General features: G+C 33.5%; 1 protein-coding gene across 1 annotated transcript; it reads right to left on the bottom strand.

Annotated features, from left to right (window-relative positions):
• Positions 1-1,920: 1,920 nt before the first annotated feature.
• On the bottom strand, positions 1,921-18,820 carry rd3 (retinal degeneration 3, GUCY2D regulator). The gene is made up of 3 exons (XM_030128184.1): positions 18,504-18,820; positions 11,111-11,405; positions 1,921-2,641 (listed from the first exon to the last, which is right to left on the bottom strand). Exons 2-3 carry the CDS (start codon positions 11,398-11,400, stop codon positions 2,275-2,277), a joined length of 657 nt encoding a protein of 218 aa, XP_029984044.1. The 5' UTR covers positions 11,401-11,405; positions 18,504-18,820; the 3' UTR covers positions 1,921-2,274.
• Between the last annotated feature and the right edge of the window lie 6,594 nt (positions 18,821-25,414).

The following is a 25,414-nucleotide window of genomic DNA, read 5'->3' as shown; positions in this document are numbered from 1 at the left end:
TATCAAACTCATGTTAGTCCAGGGGCCCCATACAGCTTAACATGATCTAAAGTGGGTCGGACTAGTAAAATAATACCGTAAATAATGGCAACTCTAAAATTTTCCTCTATGTTCAACAGACATTTTTGTCCAAAAATTTTTATTTTAGGAAGGTAATGATATCACAGATAAGTGCATCTCAGATTAAACAGGATGAAAAAGCATGAAAACAAACATACCTTCATTAAATGATTTTAACTGATTGACTTTTAACCTGTTTTTACCTGTTAAAAACTTTTAACCTGTGTGTTGAGCCGCATTATGTACCGTAATAAATTCCCATTATGTAATAAAAGTTCAAAATGGAATAAGAATTTCACGTCATCTTGTAATAAAGCCGCATTATGTAATAAACTGACGCATTTTGTAATAAACTACGTCAACGCATTATATGTATAGTAAATTTTTTCGCATTATGTAGTAAGTTATTAGAATTTGAGAAATTTATTACAAAATGCACATGACACATTTTTATTTTCATCTTTAAACTGTGTGGTTAAAGTTCTGATTACATTACCTGTAGCTCCTGTGACTAATTTCTTCTAACTTGCTCTGAAATTATATTAATTTGGATTGTTATTACATAATGAACCATGTTATTACATTTTTTTTTAAAATAAAAATGTAGTTTATTACAAAATGCGTCAGTTTATTACATAATGCGGCTTTATTACAAGATGACGTGACATTCTTATTACATTTTGAATTTTTATTACATAATGGGAATTTATTACATAATGCGGCTCAACAGGGGGTCATGCTGAGGAAAATATTGCTAACTAGCGCTGGCCACCTCTGGAACCTGACTGGACACGTCAGGTGCCAGTGCCACCCCAGTTGATTGACAGGTCACTGCACGTCTTGTTGAAAGATGTGTGATTATTGGAAATGCAGAATAAATGTATTTCAAGTGAGTGACACATATCAAAAGAACCTACTTTCATGGAATACATCATTCTTGTGTGACCAGTAAAACCTACCAACTGCTCCTGATCATTTTATAATACTGAGCAAATACTACTGAGGAATTTTTGGGTAAGCTAAATGGAGTAGTTTCTAAAACAGCATTTTTCTGGACTACTTAAAAAAAAAAAAAAAAAAAAAAAAGCCAAAAATTGTGAGTATACCCACTTCTCCAGGGACCACTACAACACTGATCAGTGTAATTTCTGCATTTCACAAATTTATCCCACAGGCCGGACTGGACCCATTGGCCCCTGGACCGTATGTTTGACCCCTGTGGTGTACGGGGTGGGGAAGCAAAATTTACAATGAACATTTAGTTGTTTTTTCTCAGCAGGCACTACGTCAATTGTTTTGAAACCGAACATATACTGATGTCATAATCATACCTAACACTATTATCCATACCTTTTCAGAAACTTTTGCCCATATGAGTAATCAGGAAAGCAAACGTCAAAGAGTGTGTGATTCGCTGAATGCACTCGTCACACCAAAGGAGATTTCAAAAATAGTTGAAGTGTCCATAAAGACTGTTTATAATGGAAAGAAGAGAATGACTATGAGCAAAACTATTAGGAGAAAGTCTGGAAGATACTATTAAAGAAGAATGGGAGAAGTTGTCACCCCAATATTTGAGGAACACTTGCGCAAGTTTCAGGAAGCGTGTGAAGGCAGTTATTGAGAAAGAAGGAGGACACATAGAATAAAAACATTTTCTATTATGTCAATTTTCTTGTGGCAAAGAAATTCTCATGACTTTCAATAAACTAATTGGTCATACACTGTCTTTCAATCCCTGCCTCAAAATATTGTAAATTTTGCTTCCCCACCCTGTATATTTAACTTATTGAAACCCTGCATTAAGTTGTTTTTACAGAAATTTTATACCACAAAGATCATTCAATTCTTAGGCCATTCTGTGCATTGTGCGTTTTATTTATTGATTTTTTTTTTTTTTGACATTATATACTGTGAACATCTCTATCAGGCTACAGTAACAGCCCTCATTACTTAAGTGCCATTACAGAATAAAACGTCTGCAAATTTCTAAGAGGCATCACAGCAGGAGGTGATCATCTCATGCAAAGAAAAAGCTGATCCTCAAATACGAGTGTTCAAGGGACGACCTGACGCTGCGGTTCACCTTCTCACGTGGAAAGGTGAAGCAGTGACTTGGATCAAATGCTGAGCGGTGTCATACTGAAAAGAGGAGGGTCCTGTGAGACCAGCAGGACACCCGTCTGTCCCACCATCAGAAGTCCTCTTAATACTTCAGACCACTTTACTGCTGTTAGCACCTTTATATCTGAAGTCGGGCATACTCCAGACCCTCTGAGACCTCTCGTCCCGGTCCATCCCTCTCTCCACGTCCTCGGACACCGTCTTGAGGTCACTCAGCCCCGCCCCCTCGGCAGCAGTGGAGGTCAGGCCCACCGTGCTCCCAAAGGGGTTGATCCTAATCCTGGACCTGAAGTTCATGAGGGACATGCTCATGGCCCGTTTGTTGTTCCACTGGCGGGCGAGTCTCTGCGCCTCCTGCTCCTCCTTCAGGTGGTCCAGAGCCTCCAGGAGGACGGAGCGAAACAGACCCGACACCTCGTGCACCTCAGGCTCGTTGGCCTGCATGACCTCCCTGAACCTGGAGCACAAAACACACACAATGAACTCATGACAAATTAAGTTATTAGACCCAGTGGTGCTTGTGTGGCAGTTCCCAAATACATTTTTCTCTATTTTTAACCATCCTTAAGCGGTTTATCACCGTTTATTGCAGTGTTTTTCAACCTTGGGGTCGGGAGCCCACGTGGGGTCGCCTGGAATTCAAATGGGGTCGCCTGAAATTTCTAGTAATTGATAAAAAATTAAAACTTACTAATAAAAATTTACATTACATAGCTGTGGTTTCCAACCTTTTTTTTTTTTTACTCCTGACCTCATTTTAACATCGCAAATTTCAGGTGACCCCAGACATTCAAAATGGAGACTTTTTTTTGCTAAAACTAATTTGTTTTTGATCATGTACAGGGTGGGGAAGCAAAATTTACAATATTTTGAGGCAGGGATTGAAAGACAGTGTATGACCAATTAGTTTATTGAAAGTCATGAGAATTTACTTGCCACAAGAAAATGTACATAATAGAAAATGTTTTTATTCTATGTGTCCTCCTCCTTTCTCAATAACTGCCTTCACACGCTCCTGAAACTTGTGCAAGTGTTCCTCAAATATTGGGGTGACAACTTCTCCCATTCTTCTTTAATAGTATCTTCCAGACTTTCTCCTAATAGTTTTGCTCATAGTCATTCTCTTCTTTCCATTATAAACAGTCTTTATGGACACTCCTTTGGAATCTCCTTTGGTGTGACGAGTGCATTCAGCAAATCACACACTCTTTGACGTTTGCTTTCCTGATTACTCATATGGGCAAAAGTTTCTGAAAAGGTATGGATAATAGTGTTAGGTATGATTATGACATCAATATATGTTTGGTTTCAAAACAATTGACGTAGTGCCTGCTGAGAAAAAACTAAATGTTCATTGTAAATTTTGCTTCCCCACCCTGTAATACAGGGGTTGGACAAAATAATGGAAACACCTTAAAACATCAACAAAATATAATTTAATATGGTGTAGGTCCGCCTTTTGTGGCAATTACAGCCTCAATTCTCCGAGGTATTGATTCATACAACTTGTGAATTGTTTCCAAAGGAATTTTAAGCCATTCTTCAGTTAGAATACCCTCCAACTCTTTTAGAGACGATGGCAGTGGAAATCGACGTCTTACTTGAATCTCTAAAACTGACCATAAATGCTCAATAATGTTGAGGTCTGGGGACTGTGCCGGCCATACGAGATGCTCAGCTTCATTAGAATGTTCCTCATGCCATTCTTTAACAATTCTAGCTGTATGGATTGGGGCATTATCATCTTGAGGTGAAGGTGTTTCCATTATTTTGTCCAACCCCTGTAGTTTGCTATACTATGTTCCAAATAAACGTTAATTTTAGACGACATTTAGACTAGGTAAGGTAAAGATCTAAAACTATTATAACCTTGCAACAAACCTATCACAGCTGATGTGTCCGTCTGTCTGACAAACCCATTCATGTTTTCTATCCATCACAGACTGCAGTTGTAAGTCTGTCTACTGTATCTAATGGCACATGTTGTAACAAGCCAATCTGGATCATCAGCTCTGAACCAGTGTCACCAGCCCCCTGCAGACCCTCCAATTACACCTCCCTCTACAACAGAGGGCTTTGGACATAACAAGCCTTAAAATAGACATCTTACAGGCAACCTGTTCTCACAAACTGCCTCTAATTCAAACACAGTCTCAGAGCATCAGATAAGAACTCAGCTCTGCAAACACAATGCACTGTTTAAGAAGAAAGGTTCAAATCTAATGTAGAATGTATCACATCAGCTTTGTACATATGGATTTTCTCTAAGTGTGGATTTGTATTTTTCTGCCAGGACTGAAGTAATGTTATTTTTATTTATTTGCTAAAGAAAAATAAAGGGAAAAAAAAAACTTGTACATTTAGTGACAGATTTAGGTTAAAATATGCCACATAAATGAAAATTCAAAGTTATTTACTGTAAATCAGGGGTGTCAAACTCATTTTGGTTCAGTTCCATATTTAGCCCAATTTGATCTGCAGGAGGCCAGTCCAGTAAAATAATGACTTAATAACTTATAAATAATGACAAATCCAAGTTTTTCTTTTTGTTTTGGTGCAAAAAAAAACCTGAATTAAATTATGATGATATTTACATTTTACAAAAAAGTTGTGAATAACCTGAAAACTTTGTGCAATTTTAACAATATTTTGCCTCGACTTATTATTTATACATGTACATTTACACACAATGTTCCATAAACATTTGGTAACAGGCAGAATATTGTTAAAATTTTGGAGTTTAGAACTAAAATTTTAACAGTCTCTACAATATTCCATCTCTTATTATTAACACAACTAAAGATCATAGTGGATCCATAAATGCACCAAACATGTAGTAACAGGCAGAATATTGTTAAAATCGCATATTTCAGGTTGTTCATCTTTGTTTTTATTTCTGTATTTATTTGCATTTTAACGTCAAAGAATAGTTTCGTAAATGTAAATATTTGCACAGTGTCATGTTATTTTTTTCACATTTTTTTCCCCACATAATTTTTCCCAAAGAAAATTTGTCGTTGTCATTATTTATGGGTTATTGTATTGTTATTTTTTTTACTGTAGATCACATTAGTCTGTATGTGGAACCTGAACACACCGTTCAGGGTGCTTGCCGGAGGTTTGCGTTCTCTGAACACTTGGTTTTTTTTGTTTTTCACCATGATTTCTTACTATCTGTTTATTTCTAAGGAATACATAAGATTACTTTTTGTTGCATATTCAAAATAAACTAAACAAAATAAATAATAAATAATCAAAAATAATATTTATAAGTGAGATGCATATATTAAAATCAATTTTGTGGCTTAAACAGATTTTTAATTATAAATGTGTTTTATAACATAGCATCCAAAAGCCTCTAGATATGATTTAACCTGTTTAACCCTGACCATATTTTCAGGGGAAAAACACCTATAAAGACATACCCAAAGTAAATGAAGAATTACTTCACAATAATAAGGTTCATATGGATGTTCTTGGTGTCTATGGACATTTAGAGACCTCACAGAATCTATTCCCATTGTCTAAAATATTGTATCTATTACTATGTCTGAGTAAACTGTAACAAACTAAAAGAGAAATTAGAATTTTTTTATCCTCGCCTGTTTTTTTTTCCGGCTGGATTGACGATGATATGCATAAATTAGTTGTTTGTGTCGGAGATTTTTAATAGTGTATATTTCACCCCACAAAGATTAAAAATCATGTTTGAACATTAAAGTTTGCACTAAAATACACTTTTGATGTACTTTTATTAACATTAGGGTCTAAACTTTGAGCAAAAGTTGAAAAAACATCCATTGTCCTGTTTTATTATATTTTTATAGTAGTATAGTATATTAATATAATTTTTTATATTAATAGGGCTAAAGAGGTTTTAAAAAGAAACAGTCGATCCACACATGCACACTGTTCAGGGTGCTTGGCGGAGGTTTTTTGTTTTTGTTTTTTTTTCTCCATGATTTCTTACTATCTGTTTATTTCTAAGGACTAAGTAAGATTACTTTTTGTTGCATATTCAAAATAAACTAAACAAAATAAATAATAAATAATCAAAAATAATATTTATAAGTGAGATGCATATATTAAAATCCATTTTGTGGCTTAAACAGATTTTTAATCATAAATGTGTTTTTTAATATAGCATCCAAAAGCCTTTAGATATGATTCAGGAAAACTTTATGAAAAATGTAACTGTAGTGGATATATATTAACCCTTTCATGCACGAATTATGAGAACCTTAATCAAAATTTTTTCCAGAGTGTTTTTATTCCTCTTTAGGCATGAAAAAAACAATGCAATTGAAAATTTTCTTCTGAGAAAAAAAAAAAAAATTAAAAATGTAAAAAAAAATACATAAAAAATAATATTAATGAAAAAAAAAAAAAAAAATCTTATGAACCTATTTTTCATGAAATTGCAAAAATGTCCACTTAGCTGGACACCACACATTTAATTTTTGACGCACAGAAACATGTATTTTCTGATAAATGGTGTGAAAACTATGGGGAGGGCTTGTGATTCTGGGGGTTTATGCTCAGGAGAGATCTACATAATGTTACCAATTCATGTCAGAAAAGATATGTAGTGTCTTAAAACTTTAATAAAGATATGTGTAAAAAAAAAAAAAAAAAAAAACAATGAAAAGAACAACAAACCCCATGAATATACAAGAGAACAGCTGTAGAATAGCTGTCCACTGTAGTGACCAGTGCACATGAAAGGGTTAATAACACTGGGTTACAAAAAAATGTTTTTTGCAAGTTGTCTAGGTTTTTTCAACTGAATTAGGGCCATTTTGCACCGCTAAATCCAAAAATGACATCTGTTTTTCTCAATCAGGTCAGGTTTTTTTGCTAATTTGATTTTGAAAAATTTGATCTTCTCACAAAATTGATTACATTTTTGTGACTTTATCAGTTGATTTTTTATATAGTTCTCACCCAAAATAGGTTTTAAGAGGGAAAAAAATCATTTTCTAATAGGATGCATTTTTTAAGTGTTACAAACTGTGGCAGAATATGTCAGGCTTATTTTTGCAAGATCTTCTAGTGGAAGCCATTTCATTCACCTGTAATATTAAAAAAAAAACATTAATCATAAATTGGCAAAAGTAAAATCTTCAGAACTTGTTTATTGCAAGAAATATGAAAGAATTTTCTATCATATGATGTGAAAATGCCCATAAATGTAAGCAAAAATGTTAAAAAGCCAATATGTAGCATAGTTCAGAAAGTTGACCTGATTGAGCAAAATTAATATGATTTTTGGATTCAGCACACCAAAATTATCCTAAATCAGCTCAAAAAACTTAAACAATAAATTTGTTGTTGACCAGTGTAATTAATCAGAGCAGCAATTTAGGAATTTTGGTTTTGTAATACTGTATCCAGACCAAAAATGACTAATTGGGAGTAATTATTCCAAATATTGTGGTTTTCAGTGAAATTTAAGTGACATCATGTATGAAAGGGTTAAATATCAGGGTCACTTGTTGGAATATGATGAATATGAGTTTGTTTTCTACGAGAAAATCTGAATGTTCCTCCCTCTAGAGACGATAATCAGTCAGTTCCACTTCACAGGTAATCCGACAACTGAGTGCTCCATCTCTTTGCAGCCAATTAAAATAAAAACACGCCGTTGTCAGGTGATTTGGTGATGCTGAGCTTTTAGCGCCTTGCTGTACTCTTGGATTTACACCTCGAAAACTTCCTCCACAAACCTGTCAATTTCTAACAAGACACCTGAGCCCCGGGCAGCTGTGTGTGAACAGACGCTCCATGGAGTCCAGGACGTCCCCGCTGCAGATTAGAGAGGATGGGAAACTGGAGGCATTACAGACTCGTGTGTGTGATGACAGAGAAGTTCGTCAACACAGCGCTCTGCCAAAGACGCCCAGCAGCTGCCAAACCACGGTGTTTACTTTGTCTAAAGCCAAAGACGGCTAATTAAGTTTAGCTGTGATCTGCATCAGATATTTCTACCAATAGTTTGTTATATTTGGCCGGAAAACGAAATTAACAGCAATGACTGTTTGTATGATTAATGGTTTTAACTTCATTAACAGGGTCTGGACGTGCACAAATGTGATATTTTACTGTTTTTTATTTATGTGGAATTTAAGAGAAAAAATGAAACAGAAAAACTGTCATTTAATATTTTACTGTAACTGGCAGAAAAAACTGCACAAAAGAGCACAGATTTACATACAGTCATGGAAAAAAATTTATTAGACCACCCTTGTTTTCTTCAATTTCTTGTTCATTTTAATGTCTGCTACAACTAAAGGTACATTTTTTTGGACAAATATAATGATAACAACAAAAATATCTCATAAGAGTTGAATTTCAGAGCTGATATCTATCCATTTTCCATGTTTTCTTGATAATAACCAAAATCCCTTCAGTTCTTACATCAGTATCTATGTCATTGTACTGTCAAAAACAGTGCTTTTAGGCATTCCGTGTTTTCTTTTCTGTCTGTTTTAGTCACATGATACACACAGGAGTTAGTACTGGATTGCATAACCATTGTTTCTGATGACTTTTGATGGTCTAATAATTTTTTCCGTGACTGTAGGTTGACCCGTCTTAAAAAGTCTTAAAAGTCTTGAATATACAAATCTGCATTTAATACCTTAAGAAGTCTTTAAAACGTATTAAATTTGGTATTGTAAAAAAAAAAAAAAAAACTGCACAAAAGAGCATACATTTACATACAGTTGCAGAATAAATTATTAGACCACCCTTGTTTTCTTCAGTTTCTTGTTCATTTTAATGCCTGGTACAACTAAAGGTACATTTGTTTGGACAAATATAATATTAACAACAAAAATATCTCATAGTAGTTTAATTTCAGAGCTGATATCTATCCATTTTCCATGTTTTCTTGATAATAATCAAAATCACTTCAGTTCTTACATCAATATCTATGGCATTGTACTGACAAAAACAGTGCTTTTAGACATTCCATGTTATTTTATCCATAATTTTTTTTACATTTTAGTTAGTCTTGTAAATACACAATACAGTTTCAATTAGTTATCTTTTTTTTTCTTTTAATTATAGTTTTTATTTATTTCAGTTAACGAAAATGTTTTTACAATTCTAGTTTTCGTCATTTCATTAGTTTGTGTTAACAATAATAACCTTGGTTTGTTGTGAGTATTTTAAAGCTGGTTGTTTGTCTTTCTTTAATATCGTCTTTCCTTACTGTTCATCTATAGATCTTAATTCATTGCTGTCAGAACCGTTCATGACTGTTGCATGTATGATATTGAAATCCTCAAAAAATATACAGTCGTGGAAAAAAATATTAGACCACTCCTTGTTTTCTTCAATTTCTTGCCCATTTTATTGCCTGGTACAACTAAAGGTACATTTTTTTGGACAAATATAATGATAACAACAAAAATATCTCATAAGAGTTGAATTTCAGAGCTGATATCTATCCATTTTCCATGTTTTCTTGATAATAACCAAAATCCCTTCAGTTCTTACATCAGTAGCTATGGCATTGTACTGACAAAAACAGTGCTTTTAGGCATTCCATGTTTTCTTTTCTGTCTGTTTTAGTCACATGATACACACAGGAGTTAGTACTTGATTGTATAACCATTGTTTCTGATGACTTTTGATGGTCTAATAATTTTTTCCATGACTGCATGTTGACCCATTTTAAAAAGTCTTAAAAGTCTTGAATTTACAAATCTGCATTTAATACTTTAAAAAGTCTTTAAAACGTATTAAATTTGGTATTGTAAAAAAAAAAAAAAAAAAAAAAAAAACTGCGCAAAAGAGCATACATTTACATACAGTTGCAGAGTAAATTATTAGACCACTCCTTGTTTTCTTCAATTTCTTGCCCATTTTATTGCCTGGTACAACTAAAGGTACATTTGTTTGGACAAATATATTGATAACAACAAAAATAGCTCATAAGAGTTTAATTTCAGAGCTGATATCGAGACATTTTCCTTGATTTTCTTGATAATAACCAAAATCACATCAAAAGTCCTCAAATACAATGGTTGTGCAATCCAGTACTAACTCCTGTGTGTGTCATGTGACTAAAACAGACAGAAAAGAAAACACAGAATTTCTAAAAGCACTGTTTTTGTCAGTACAATGCCATAGATATTGATGTAAGAACTGTAAGAAGTGATTTTGGTTGTTATCAAAAAAAAAAAAAACATGGAAAATGGATAGATATCAGCTCTGAAATTAAACTGTTATGAGATATTTTTGTTGTTATCATTATTTTTGTCCAAATAAATGTACCTTTAATTGTGCCACTCTAAAAAAATCAAAATCTTACCAAGTGTATTTATTTTATTTCTAGTCCCAGTATCTCATCACACTTAAAATAAGACCGAATCACCTAAAGAGTAACTTTTCAGTGAGATATAAGAACTTATTTTTTGACAATAAATCTTAAAAATCTTATTTCGAGAAATCTTACCAAGATAATTTTCACTTGTTCCATTGGCAGATTTTTTTTGCTTAATTCAAGATTTTTTTTTCCGCTTAATTCAAGCAAAAAAATTTCATGCCTAAAGAGGAATAAAAACACTCAGGAAATAAATGTTGATTAAGGTTCTCATAATTCCTGCATGAAAGGGTTAAAGACAAAAGGCAGAATAGACAAATAATGGTATATTTAAAACAAAACAAAACAATATATCAAACACAAATAAATAAATGCATCAGATGGTTCAGTCTATTTTAAAGAATTCTTTACAAATTGTCAAGGTGCTAGTGCTTTTTAGTTAAAGATAAATTCTAAAGATTTAATGTATTTTTCAAATTCCATCAGGAAGACTTTAAAATGTGGGTGTGTTTGGTGTATTTATTTTTGTGTATATGAAATTTTCCCAGTAACATGATCAAATGTCCCCCTGCTGTTGCGTTTCATGGTCCTTACTTGAGTATGATGAGGCCACAGGCGGACGGGGGCACCTTGGCGCACAGCTCCTCCAGGCCCAGCCTCTCTCCGGTGCTGATGCTGTAGGAGGATCGAGGCGTGCTGGCCAACCAGCTGTAGTCCACGCCGGTCTTGAGGCGGCGGTACTCGTTCTCCCTCTCCTTGTGCTGCCTCTCGGCCTCCTTCAGCTGCCAGCTGAACTCCAGCATCAGCGTGTCGGTGACCACGTCGGCAGGGTCCCTGCGGGGGCTCCGGTAATAAGGCTCATTCCAGCTGAACCAGGAGGCCATGGACCCTGAGGAGGGATGGAGATCAGACTGGTCAGAGGAAGACCTGGATGGGACCCCAGTTCAACCACAGCACAGATGATTACCGCTCATGGAATTAGTTCTGAAGAGGCACGGCCATGTGGGACTGATGAACACGAGCTCACACATCCTGCACTTTTATTTACTGGACACACTGGTCACAGCTCGTACTCTGTGACAAGATTCATGTGGGGTTTTATTTTTATTTGTCCAGGATTTCTGTGTGACAGCTGTGAGGATTTATTTATATGATTTTACCAATACTTCTGTTAACAAATTGTAAGTTATAACATAATAAATGAAATGAATCTAAATGATGATGATGTAAATATGCAAATAATATTTCATTTTTAATTCAAATTCTTTATTTATATAAATATTTATATAAATACCACATTTCTTATTTTTGTCTTTGTACTTTCATTTTCACTTGTTTGTGGGTTTTTTCTCCTTGTGGGTTGGATGAAAAAAAGTCTTATCTCATCGCATCTCATCTCATCACTTTGCTTCGCATCTCGTCGCATCTCATTTCAGCTCATTGCATCGCATCTCATCTCATTGTATCTCATCGAATCTCGTCTCATCTCATTGCATCTCATCACATCTTATCGCATCTCATCTCATCTCATCTCATCAAATCTCATCGCATCTCATCACATCGCATCTCATCACATCTCATTGAATCTCATGTCATTGCATCTCATCGCATCTCATCGCATCTCATCGCATCTCATCGCATCTCATCGCGTCTCAACTCATCGCATTGCATCGCATTGCATCACATCTCATTGCATCTCATCTCATTGCATCGTGTCTCATCTCATCGCATTGTATCTCATCGCATCTCATCCCATCTCATCGCATCACATTGCATCACATCTCATCTCATTGCATCTCATCACATCGCATCTCATCTCATCGCATTTTATCTAATCTTATCTAATCTTATCTGGAATCCTTCCCTTGGCCTCAGAAACTGGGAGACTCCCCCAAACCCCAGAAGCAAACAGACTTTGTGGACTGTGTGATTTGGGGGAAGTGGAAAATGAATCACATTTTCTTTGGTATTGTCCTCTATATGATAAACTGAGAGCCTCTTGGTTTAATGAGATCTGTTCTGGAGCACTGATGATGACGAGATGAAGTGGTTGTTTAGTTCAAATGTATATAAATTAGCATTATTTGTTTGTAAAGCCTGGAAAAAACAGTAGACGTGTTTGTTTCAATAGGTCAGTACATTGTCTTGTTTACATCTATTGTGCCTTTTGTCTGGTCTTTGGTCTTTGGTTTATATTTTTGGTGTCTTATAAGCCCATGGAAGTGCTGGGCATATTCTAATGTAGGACAAAATAATAAAAATTCATTCATTCATTCATTCATTCATTTATATCTTAACTTATCTTAAATCTGGGAGAATGTTCATAAATGAATCTTCTCTGTCTAATAAATCCCTAAATTCTCTCTATACTCTATATTTATTTTTCCATCATGCATAACGTGTACCATAAAGAAGCTCTAAATCTTACTGTAGGTGTCTGTGCTTTAAAGTTTTTTTTAGTGTAAATCTAGGTTTTAATTATTACTAGTTTTGAAACACGAGCCTAAATAAACAAACTAAATGTCATTTTCACAAAAAGTTGTTGACTTGATGACTTTCCTAGCTTTTTGAATATTTATTTCTGTTTTTTAAGCATCATTTAAATATGTAAAGCAATGTTTTTACTGCATAATTTTGTCTGGTTTCACATAATTCTAGTTTTTGGTTGATTTTATTCTGTTTGTGGGTTTTATATTTATGTGGATCATTTTTTAAATGTTCCTTGTATGTTTGTTCCTTTAGGACAGATGAACACCAAAACAGATTTTTAATGTGTCACTAGAAAAGAACTTGTATGCATTTACTAGTATTTTTTTTTTATTATTAATAAACCCTCCACTTCAATGGGAACATTTAAATATTGTTGCAATATTACTGAATCATACTTCCTTAGCTTAAAGTTATTTCTACAGAGGTGAATTTTGGAGTTGCTCTAACAGTTGATTCATTTTACTGTAAATGAATGTATATATCACTAAAATCAGACATTAATCCAATTCATCAATAATAATCATTAAATAGTCCTATAATATGTGTGTCTCAGGGACATTTAGTGCTTTGTTGGTATTTCTGCAACTCACCAAATTATTCTTCGTATTTTAACACATATACCACGTATCACTTTTAATTAATGGATTATAATCTTCAGTGTCTGACCTTAGTAATCAGTAAAAATCATCATATTATCATTTCCAGGGTTTTTTCTCCCATTATTTATTATATGTCTATCTTAAACAGCACCTAAGACAAAGGAAAAACTATGTTTCCTTACTATGTTTTCCTTTTAAGGTCACACTAAATCCCATTTCTGATGCCTTCCCTATTTTTTTTTTTTTTTTTTTGGACTAATATATTTACTTTTTTCTTTTCACTACATAAACATTTAACAATTACTTCATTATATTTACTTTTTCCACATAAATTTGCTTTTTAGACTTTTTTCTTGCCAGTATCTGTGGTAATGTGGGTAAAAGCTGCAATCTTTATATATATTTAAATAAATACAGTAATGATAATAGTCAAATGTTACATGAAAATGCAGTTTTTAGTTAAATCAGATTAAACCAATTACAACGGCAGAACCCTTATTTATTCTCCAGATTTATACCCAACAAAAAAAACAAACAAACTTGAAATTCTTTTAAAATGTGTTAATATGTTTGTTTGTTTGTTTTTTGTATTGTGTCTGTGTGGTTCTTTATGTCTAAGTACATGTTTAAAAAAAAAAAAAGAAAAGAAAAAAAATAAGAAATAAGAAATGCACATGTGTAAATAATAAACTGAGGATAAATACTGATAACATTTCATTTACTTTCTAAAGACATTTCAGGTTGTGCATGTTATTCACATTTCTCCTGAAAGGATAGTTGATAGATATGAACATATTCATAATGTAATTTTACTCTTTTGCATTAAAACAAAGAAAAAAAAACAAAACTTGAAATTCTTTTAACCTCCTCAGACCCAGCTATGGGTTTTCTGTCCACATTTGTGGACAAGAGTTTCACAACTTTATACAAAAAAAAAAAAGAAAGAAAGAAAGAAAGAAAGAAAGAAAGAAAGAAAGAAAGAAAGAAAGAAAGAAAGAAAGAAAGAAAGAAAAAGAAAACGGTCCACCATAAAGGACATTCCATAAACATTTTAAAAACTGCATCTGAAAAAAACTGTCATCATCATGATTTTGATGATGATGATGATTTTGATGATGTTTCCAATATAGGCACTTATTTAATAAAAAACAAAAACAAAATTGTACTTTGCTGACATTTCCTGGGTCTCAGGAGGTTAAACTGAAAAACTTCTGAGTATAATTCATATTATCCTGATTTTAAATATCGATTCTCAGTCTCCTTAATTACCATAAAAATCATTTACTGCCCTGTTTTATGTATATATCAGTTCTGTGTGGATTATCTGTTATAGCTTTTCCAGATTTATATAGTAAGTATGATGATAATAATAATTATCTGAAATTATGTGAAACTGCATATTTTTATAGGAAAATTTAACATATTCTTGCAGGGGGACCCCAAAGCATTGCAGCTACTGTATGTTTCTATGTCTTCTGCAAACTGAGGGTATAATTATCTAAAAATACATTTACATGTCAAATAACAAGTTTTGTTCAGAGATTACCCTGAAATCCCACGACCCTTGAACTGGAACCAAAGCTAATATCTAATCCCTGTATTTGTTTTTGTTTGCTTTTAACTGCTTTTGTATAGGTGACACACAAATATTAGTATAGAATCATGTTTTTACAGGCTGTTTCATGAATCTGGACGTATTCCCATAAGCGAGCTGCTTCATCTCCTGCTCTGTTGGTTCTTTGTTCTACAGGTGTCATCTCTTCTTCCACAGCTGCTGCCTGCAGTTTAATGCTCTGTCTTTTGTTTGCAGCTTTCTGTGATCAAGGCCACTGATCTGTGAGATGCATAACGTTTGAGGACAGACCATTTTACATATTACTGCAGTTACAGATAAGGATGCACTGATATGGTGCTGATATTGGCTAAGATAGATAGATAGATAGATAGATAGATAGATAGATAGATAGATAGATAGATAGATAGATAGATAGATAGATAGATAGATAGATAGATAGATAGATAGATAGATAGATAGATAGATAGATAGATAGATAGATAGATAGATAGATAGATAGATAGATAGATAGATAGATTGTTTTCAGGAAAATAAGGATCACCTATTATTTTTTTCTAAGTATTGTCATAGTATAGCTCCAAAGTAAAGCAAACCTGTATAGTATAGTATAGTATAGTATAGTATAGTATAGTATAGTATAGTATAGTATAGTATAGTATAGTATAGTATAGTATAGCATGATATAGTATAGTATAGTATAGTATAGTATAGTATAGTATAGTATAGTATAGTATAGTATAGTATAGTACAGTATAGTATAGTATAGTATGATATAGTATAGCACGGTATAGCACGATATAGTATAATTTAGTATAGTATAGTACAGTATGATATAGTATAGTATAGTATAGTATAGTATAGTATGATATAGTATAATTTAGTATAGTATAGTATAATATAGTATAGTATAATATAGCATGATATAGTATAATTTAGTATAGTATAGTATAGTATAGCATGATATAGTATAATTTAGTATAGTATAGTATAGTATAGTATAGCATGATATAGTATAGCACGATATAGTATAATTTAGTATAGTATAGTACAGTATGATATAGTATAGTATAGTATAGTATAGTATGATATAGTATAATTTAGTATAGTATAGTATAATATAGTATAGTATAATATAGCATGATATAGTATAATTTAGTATAGTATAGTATAGCATGATATAGTATAATTTAGTATAGTATAGTATAGTATAGTGTAGTATGATATAGTATGATATAGTATAGTATAGTATAGTATAGTATGATATAGTATGATATAGTACGATATTGTATGATATGATGATGATAGATTCCTTTTCTTGTCATTGCAAATAAATGCAACAAAATTTTAAAGTACAAGGTAAAAACGGGATCCATAAAAAATATATGAACACAATAAAAACAATATAAGAACAACAATGATATAATAAATATAAAAATTATAAAAACAATAAACAATAGACAATGTAATGAAGGGCTAAAATGGTAGCTATTTTATATTTTTAAAGAAGATTCCTTTGCTAAAGTGTGGGAAAAAATTATCAAATACACAAAATTTAAAAAAAAAAAAAAAAAGAAAGTAACATAACAACCTCAGTTATTGACCAAAATTATCATATTAAATATCAGTGTCAGCTGAGAATTTAGCAACCGGTGCATCCTTACATACATGATCTCTGTTCCTTCTGTTCTATTCTCCTCTAGTTCTGGATCTCAGCCTGTTCACATGTTGCAGGTTGTTTTCTAAGTCCACTCCACTCTGACCTCATGTGTTGCATATGTGCAGGTCAGATTATCAACATGTGCAGAAAAGAGGTTTCACAAACAAACACAGATTAATCCCAGGCTCCTCTTACTTCTGCAGCCAACACTTCAACTCATCTGCCTACACCTACAAAATGGAGCCACGCAGTAAACCAGTACAGTATTGTGAACACTTATGATGCATTTAGGGCTGTTTCTCTATTATTCCAAATACAACACATTTATGAGATTAATCAACTCTTTTGTTTGACTTCAAAAAAGTGGCAGAAATATCAGAAAATTCAGGATTGGATTGTTTAAACACAGCAAATAGGACGGCGTCAAAAGATTTTATTCAATGCTGTGTAACCTGCTAATGATTTGATTAGTTGTTTGGTGAATAAAATGTCAGAAAACATGAAAAAGTATCACTCAAAGCCAAAAATGTCTCCTAAATTGTCTTGTTTTGGCTGCTAAATAGAAAAAATAGTAAGTTTACAGATATTAAAAAAGCAAAGAAAGAAGAAAATCTTAAAATGTACTGATGGTGATTAATCTAATAGTTGGATTTAATTTATCACGGTTTAGTTAAAAGCAATAAAAACAGGACTTATCTTTTTTTTTTCTTTTTTTGTTTGTTTGTTTCATATTTTTATTGATGTGCATACAAAAAAACAAAAGGCACATGCCAACACCATGGCACACTGATGTCGACATTAACCCTTTCATGCACACTGGTCACTCCAGTGGACAGCTATTCTACAGCTGTTCTCTTGTATATTCATAGATTTTGTTGTTCTTTTCATTGTTGTAAAATTTTAAGACACTACATATCTTTTCTGGCATGAATTGGTAACATTATGTAGATCTCTCCTGAGCATAAACCCCCAGAATCACAAGCCCTCCCCATAGTTTTCACACAGTTTATCAGTAAATACATATTTCTGTGCGTCAAAAATTAAACATGTGGTGTCCAGCTGAGTGGACATTTTTGCAACTTCATGAAAAATAGGTTCATTAGAATTTTTTTTTTTTTTTTCATTATTATTTTTTTTAATGTATTTTTACATTTTTTAAAAAAAATTCTTATTGGTTTTTTTTTTAAATTATTATTATTTATTTTTCAGAAGAAAATTTTTAATCGCATTATTTTTTTTTCATGCCTAAAGAGGAATAAAAACACTCAGGAAAAAAAAATTTGATTAAGGTTCTCATAATTCGTGCATGAAAGGGTTAACCAGGTTTGTAAACACCATTACTTTCAGATTTGCTTTTTTTTTTTTTTTGGGGGGGGGGGGGGGGGGGGGGGACAAATAACAATGAAACCAGACAAACAATACAATGCAAAGAATACTAAGACATAGTCTGGATAAAATAATTAAACTGTGACATAAACATAAGAAAATAAATAAGTAATAAAGGAAAAAAAATAAAGGGAGGGGGAAGGGAATTACACTGTCTCAAAAAAATCTGTAAATGGTTGCCATTTATTGTAGAATTTGTTCAAGTTTCCTCACTTTGAATATCTAATTTTCTCTACTTTAAAAAAAAAAAAAAAAAAAAAAAAACAAGACTTTTCTTACCTCTTCTTCTTTTTTTTTTAAGTTTTTCTTCGTCCCCAAGTGAAGTGAAGTGACTGAAAAGCAAAATGTGAAAAGCTCCCACTCATTGGACGGACATGAACAGACTGGAAAGGCTGAAGTAGAAGCCCGAATGGAGAAATGGTTTCTCTCTCTCTCTCCTCTCTTTCTTTCTCTCTCGCTGTCCTTCAGTACTATCCCCTCCTCTTCCTCCTCCTCTTCCTCCTCCTCTTCCTCCTCCCTCCTCCCAGGAGCCACTTGGGCCTGCCTTTACTTGTTGCAGGATGCTGGGGGCACCCTCTCCGACTCCGACAGGAGCCAATGCAGAGCGGTCCCTGATGAAGTGCTTATGTAGCTTTTTACGATTCGCCGTTGCCATAGTGACCCTCCTAAGCCTATTTGTCCACAATAAGCTCCATCAGCTGAAAGGGAGCTAGAGAGCGATGAAGAGGCAGATAAAGAGGACAGAGTGGGTTGAGCAGAGAAGGAAAGAGAGAGAGAGAGAGAGAGAATGAGAAAGATGTTGTTTTTGAGGACAGTGTGGGTTCTACAAGAGGTCAGACTCGGTGAATTAACTTCCCGCTGCTAATGAGTCTCACTGGCCCACAACAGTCACGCATGAATAACACAAGGGTGGAAAAAAAAAAGAGCTAACTGAAGGAAATGTTAAGTAGAGAGACAGATCCAGAAAGAATGAGAGTCCACGGTGAATGTGCAGTAGGTGTAGGTGGATATCAAGGTTTGTTGGTTTATTCAGTGTGTAGGTGTGAGTAGAGCTGCCAACCTCACATGGTTTCCTCTACACATACTGGATATTCACAGCGGCCTTAGAATCCACAGCGGCAGCAGCAGCGGTGGTGGTGGTGGGAGCGGTGGTATCCTCCTCCACATCTGCCACTGTGTTACACTGCTGAATAAATTGATGGTTGAACTATGAACCCTATTAAGTCACAGCAACACCTCCATCCTCGCTCCCTAGCTGGTGCAAGAAATGATTTCTGAAGTGCGTCTGTTCATCTGGGTGTTAAATCTGACTGTTATAAACCTCCTGTGTAATTAAAACCTGCCGCATTTCGCATATTTCCATCGGGATTGCACACATAAACAAAAGCGTCAACTCAACGTGATGCGTCTTTTTCAGTCAAACATAAAATTAACAATAAACACCTACTGATTCCATTGCATTTTTTTTATTATATTTTATTTATTTGCATACTATAAACAGCAAGAGAAAAATAATAAAAAAAAACAACAACATTCGAACAAGTAATATCATTGTGCTGGTGAGGATGGAAGCCAAAAAAGGCTTATGTGAATACCTCCCTGGAAATAGACAATACACAGGAAGAAGAAAAGAGAGAAAAAAAAATAATTAAAATTACACTGTAAGTCTAGAATTTGCATTTACTAAAATGTTTTAATTACAATGTACTTAAATGATTTAAGTTTCATTACATTACTATAAAATGTTAAGTATATTCTACTAATTTGTAGACATAGTCGAAAGTACAAAACAGTTTAAGTTGAATGGATTTAAATCACTAAGTTTTAGTCCTGACCACACCGTTTTATCTCCACATTGCATTGTGGGTATTGGGCATGTTGTTGAAAATGTGTTATTTTTTTGTGCAGGGGTTCAGTGGGGTTGTGGTGTTAGTGTTAATTTGGACTTACTGTATGTATACCAATGTTTATTAGCCTTTTTATGTTTGTTTTTGTATTTGTGTAGAGCTGCACCATGGGTCAGAGCCATAGGCCCAACAATGGATTTACTGTTCATCTCTGATTGTTTTTGTGCAATGGAAACAATACTACCTTGATGTGTTAAAAGTACTTCTTCACTAGCAAATGATATTGAACCAACTTACATCCATGCTACAATGTGTTGATCTGAACAATTGTACAAAGTACTTTATATTGCAAAAGGTAGCAATTTAAATTATTGATGGGACTTTTGGCTCTTTGAAAGGAGCCGTTCACTGAAAAGAACCGTTCAAAAGACTGGCTCTTTCATATTTTTTTGCATTATTTTGAAACACCATTGTTTTGATGACTAAATAGGCTACAACTGTCTTTAAGTAAATAAAACAATTTGACCAAAATCGATTTTTTTTTTCCTGGAGGGTTAGGGTTAGGGTTATGTGAACAGGAGACCTTGGCATAAATTGACACGTGATTAAGTGGTGTTGAATAACACGCAGAAGGTCCAAAATGCGTCCATATAGCCCGCCACAGGCCATAAGAACTGGTGTTACATACATCAGGATTGGACGAGCTCAGTGTGATGCAACAGTTTGTAAGATACTGTCTTTGAACCATCATGGAAAAGAACAGATATGCATGTAAAACTGAAAAAACTAGAAAACACTGAGTATTTGTTAAGAGGCAGAAACAAAAAAGTCGGCTTTAAAGGACGTAATAAGTGCCCCGTGACTGTATGAATGGTGTTACGGTTGGTCAGCAGGGGTTGAATGGCTGAGGAACTGAAACCGATAATCATGTCTTCATTATTAATCCATTAGTTACAACATTTCCTTCCTTTTCCCAGAGTCAGACTTCTGTTCTGTATGTCCTTCACTGACATGCACTCAGTCCTGACATTAGTGTGATGATTTCAGTCAGTGTGATGAAATAAACACCAGTGGAGGGGTGAGCGTGAGGCCGGTGACATGTAAAGCCGGCCGGTCCACTTGGGTTTGAGGCCGACAGATGGGCAGGTAAGCTGTGTGTGTAATCCACACAGATGACAGGACTAATCCTCTAAAGTGATTCCCCTCCATCAGCTCCGCCTTCACCTCAGATGGGGGCCGAGGCGGCGGTGCGTCACCCACCGCTGATGTCCTTTTGGACCATTTCACTGTGAGTCACCTGTGGTTTCTGACGCACTTTAAAGCTAATGCCCCTCCTCGTTTCAGCTGATGCATTTTGTCGTACGCATCATGAAGACCGAAACAAGTACATTAGCTCTAGACCAGGGGTGTCAAACATGCGGCCCGGGGGCCAAATGCGGCCCGCCAAAGGGTCCAGTTCGGCCCCTGGGATGTTTTTGCCAAGTGCAAAAATTCCACAGTCTGGAATTGAATTAAGCAAAAAAAAAAAAATTTAGCTTGAATTAAGGATAAAATCTTGAATTAAGCCACACACACACAAAAAAATCGTCAATTAAGTAAAAAACAATCTTGAAGCCAAAAAAATTCTTTAATTAGATAAAAAAAAATTCTTGAATTAAGCCAAAAAAAAATCTTCAGTTAAGTAAAAAAAAAAAAAAAATCTTAAATTCAGCCCAAAAACATCTTCAATTAAGCAAAAAATAATAATCTTCAATTAAGCCAAAAAAAAACCCCAAAACATTCAATTAAGTAAAAAAAAATCTTGAATTAAGCCCAAAAAAAATCTTCAATTAAGTAAAAAAAATAAATCTTGAATTAAGCCAAAAAAAAAAAAAAAAATCTTGAAGTAAAAAAAAAAAAATCTTCAATTAAGTAAAAAAAAAAATCTTCAATTACACCAAAAAAAAATCTCAAATTTAGCAAAAAATCTTGAATTAAGCCAAAATAAATCTTTAATTAAGCAAAAAAAAAAAAAAAAAAATCTTCAATTAAGCCAGAAAAATGTCAAATTTAGCAAAAAATCTTCAATTAAGCCCAAAACATCTTCAATTAAGTACAAAAAAATCTTGAATTAAGCCAAAAAAAAAAATCTTCAGTTAAGTTAAAAAAAAAATCTTGAATTAAGTAAAAAAAAAAAAAAAAAAAAAAAAATCTTCAATTCAGCAAAAAAAAAAATTCTTGAATTAAATAAAAAACATCTTCAATTAAGCAAAACAAATCTCAAATTTAGCAAAAAATTTTGAATTAAGCCAAAGAAAATCTTCCATTAAGTTAAAAAAAATCTTGAATTAAGCATATATATATATATATATATATATATATATATATATATATATATATATATATATATATATATATGTGTGTGTGTGTGTGTGTGTGTGTGTGTATGTATATATTTGCTTAATTCAAGATTTTTTTTTAACTTAATGGAAGATTTTTATATATATATATATATATTTGCTTAATTCAAGTTTTTTTAACTTAATGGAAGATTTATATATATATATATATATATATATATATATATATATATATATATATATATATATATATATATATATATATATATATATATATGTGTGTGTGTGTGTGTGTGTGTGTGTGTATATTCAATTAAGTTAAAAAAAATCTTGAATTAAGCCAAAAAAGTCTAGAATTAACAACTTAATTTTTTTTTCTTTGTTTCAGTGCAAAAAATAACATTAAATTATGAAAATATTTCCATTTCCAAACTATCCTGTAACACTAAAATGTGAACAAACCTGAACAAATATGAACAACCTGAAATGTCTAAAGAAAATTAAGCACAATTTGAACAGTTTTTCTGCCTGTTCCTCAGTGTTTAGTGTCTTTGTAGATCTGATCCATAATGCACATGGAGAAATGAGAAGTTGAGGAATAATGTTGTTAAAATTGCACTAATTTTGTTTAATTGAAATTTAAGTTTTTTCAGTTTTTTTTTTTTTTTTTTTTTTGATAGTTTATAAAAGTAAGTATTTTCATAATTTAATGTTTTTTTTCTAAACTAAAACAAAGACAAAAATGTGGAGTTGTCATTATTTATAGGTTATTCTGTTATTATTTTTCTGGCCCGGCCCACTGCAGATCAAATTAAGCTGAATATGGAACTGAGCTAAAATGAGTTTGACAGCCCTGATCCAGACGTCTGAGGTGAACCAGTGGAATTATGTCCAGAGGGAATGTATGGAGCCAATTTAGGGCTATAAGTTTTGTAAATGAAAATATAAAATTTGAAAAATGAAAATTTATGTTTTGATCTTGAATTTTGAAAATTTCAGATTTCACATTTCAGGTTGTTCATATTTTCTTTGTTTTTATTCATGTATTTATTTGCATTTTATTGTTGAAAGGACAGTGTGTAAATATAAATATTTTCATGGTGTAATTTTTTTTTTCTTTTTCACTTACATTTTTTTAACCTAATTTTTCCAGAAGAAAACTTGTAGCTATCATTATTTATAGATTATTATGTCATCGTTTTACTTCGGATCACATTGGTCAGTATGTGGAACCTGAGCTAAAAGGATTTTGACACCCTTATCGTTAGTGTAATTTTTGCACTTTCATCCTGCGGGCCGGATCAGAACCTTTGGTGGGCTGGATTTGGACATGTGTGTTTGAGACCCCTGACTCAAATAGATGTCTGTTTAATCATTCACTATCAACACTGATCAGTGATTGACCCCCTTACAATATTATAGAAAAGTCCTTGTATTGACAGTTTTATGATCTGGTGTCTGTGACGTGGGTTCATCACCATAGAAACCAGACTCAGCCGTCATTGTATGTGTCAATATAAGATCTGAACACACACAGAAGTGGAATAACACCTGAACCTGACTGGGAACCAAACACACACTTTACAACCACCAAGCATTAAATTGCGTAAATATACACACCACTTTTAATTGGTGTGTTATCTGTACGTATTATAAACTTTCAGAGTGTATGTTCACTCTGCATTAAATACCACACACTGAGGGTTAGGGGTTAGGGGTTAGGGTTAGGGTTCGGTTTCGAGGGTTAGGGTTAGGTTTAGGGTTAGGGTTAGGGTTTGGGATAGGGTTAGGGGTTAGGGTTAAGGGTTTGGGTTAGGGTAAGGTTTAGGGGTTAGGGTTAGGGTAGGGTAGGGTAGGGTAGGGTAGGGTAGGGTAGGGTAGAGTAGGGTTAGGGTTTGGGGTTAGGGTTAGGGTTGGGTTAGGGTTAGGGTTTGGTTAGGGTTAGGGTTAGGGTTTGGGTTAAGGTTGGGTTAGGGTTAGGGGGTAAGGGTTAGGGGGTAAGGGTTAGGGTTAGGGGGTTGGGTTGGGTTAGGGTTGGGGTTAGGGGTTAGGGTTAGGGTTGGGGTTAGGGTTAGGGTTTGGTGAGGGTTAGGGTTTGGGTTAGGGGTAGGGGTAAGGGTTAGGGTTAGGGGTTAGGGGTTAGGGTAAGGGTTAGGGTTTGGGGGTTAGGGTTAGGGGTAAGGGTTAGGGTTAGGGGGTTTGGGTTCGGGTTAGGGGTTAGTTTTAGGGTTAGGGGTTAGGGTTAGGGTAAGAGGTTAGGGTTAGGGTTAGGGTCGGGATTAGGGTTAGAGGGTTAGGGGTTTAGGGTTAGGGTTAGGGTTAATAACCTTTACCCTTGTAATATATTATTACAAAGGGGTACTATCATGTTAAGTGTCAATAACACATATATTACATGTTTATGACATTTAATAAAACATTTATTATGTATTTATGAAAGGTTCAAAACCTGTTTATTACATGTTTATAACAAGTTAATATCACGTTTATTACACGCTTATAACAAATTAAAAACATGTTATTACATGTTTATAACATGTTAATAACATGTTTGTAGCATGTTAAAATGGTTATTACATGTTTTTAACACGTTAATAACATGTTTATTACATGTTTATAAAACATTAATGACACATTTATTACATGTTTTATAACATGTTAATAACATGTTTATTACATGTTTATAACACATTAATAACATTTTTATTACGTGTATGACATTAAATATACATTTATTAAATGCTAATAACACGTTTATAACATGTTTATAACACATTAATAACACATTTATCACACGTTAATAACATGTTTATTACACTCTTATTACGTGTGTATTATGATGTTGATTAGTTGTTTTTACAATGAAAGTAAGTGTAAGGGTGAGGAGGTTAGAGGGTTGGGTGAGGGTTAGGGGTTAGAGTTATGATTAGGGCAGGGTTTGGGTTAGGGTTAAGGATTAGGGTAAGGGGTTAGGGGTTAGGGTTTGGGTTACGGTTTGGTTAGG

Source organism: Sphaeramia orbicularis, chromosome 24, assembly GCF_902148855.1.
Source record: "Sphaeramia orbicularis chromosome 24, fSphaOr1.1, whole genome shotgun sequence".
In the NCBI taxonomy this organism is placed as follows: Eukaryota; Metazoa; Chordata; class Actinopteri; order Kurtiformes; family Apogonidae; genus Sphaeramia; species Sphaeramia orbicularis.
The sequence above is the reverse complement of the archived record's forward strand: the minus strand, read 5'-3'. Positions and strand labels throughout refer to the sequence as shown.

Coding starts and splice junctions, on each gene's coding strand:
- rd3 (XM_030128184.1), bottom strand. CDS start 11,400: ATGGCCTCCTGGTTCAGCTGGAATGAGCCTTATTACCGGAGCCCCCGC. Junction 2,642..11,110: donor TGTGGCCTCATCATACTCAA/GTAAGGACCATG, acceptor TTTGTGCTCCAG/GTTCAGGGAGGTCATGCAGG.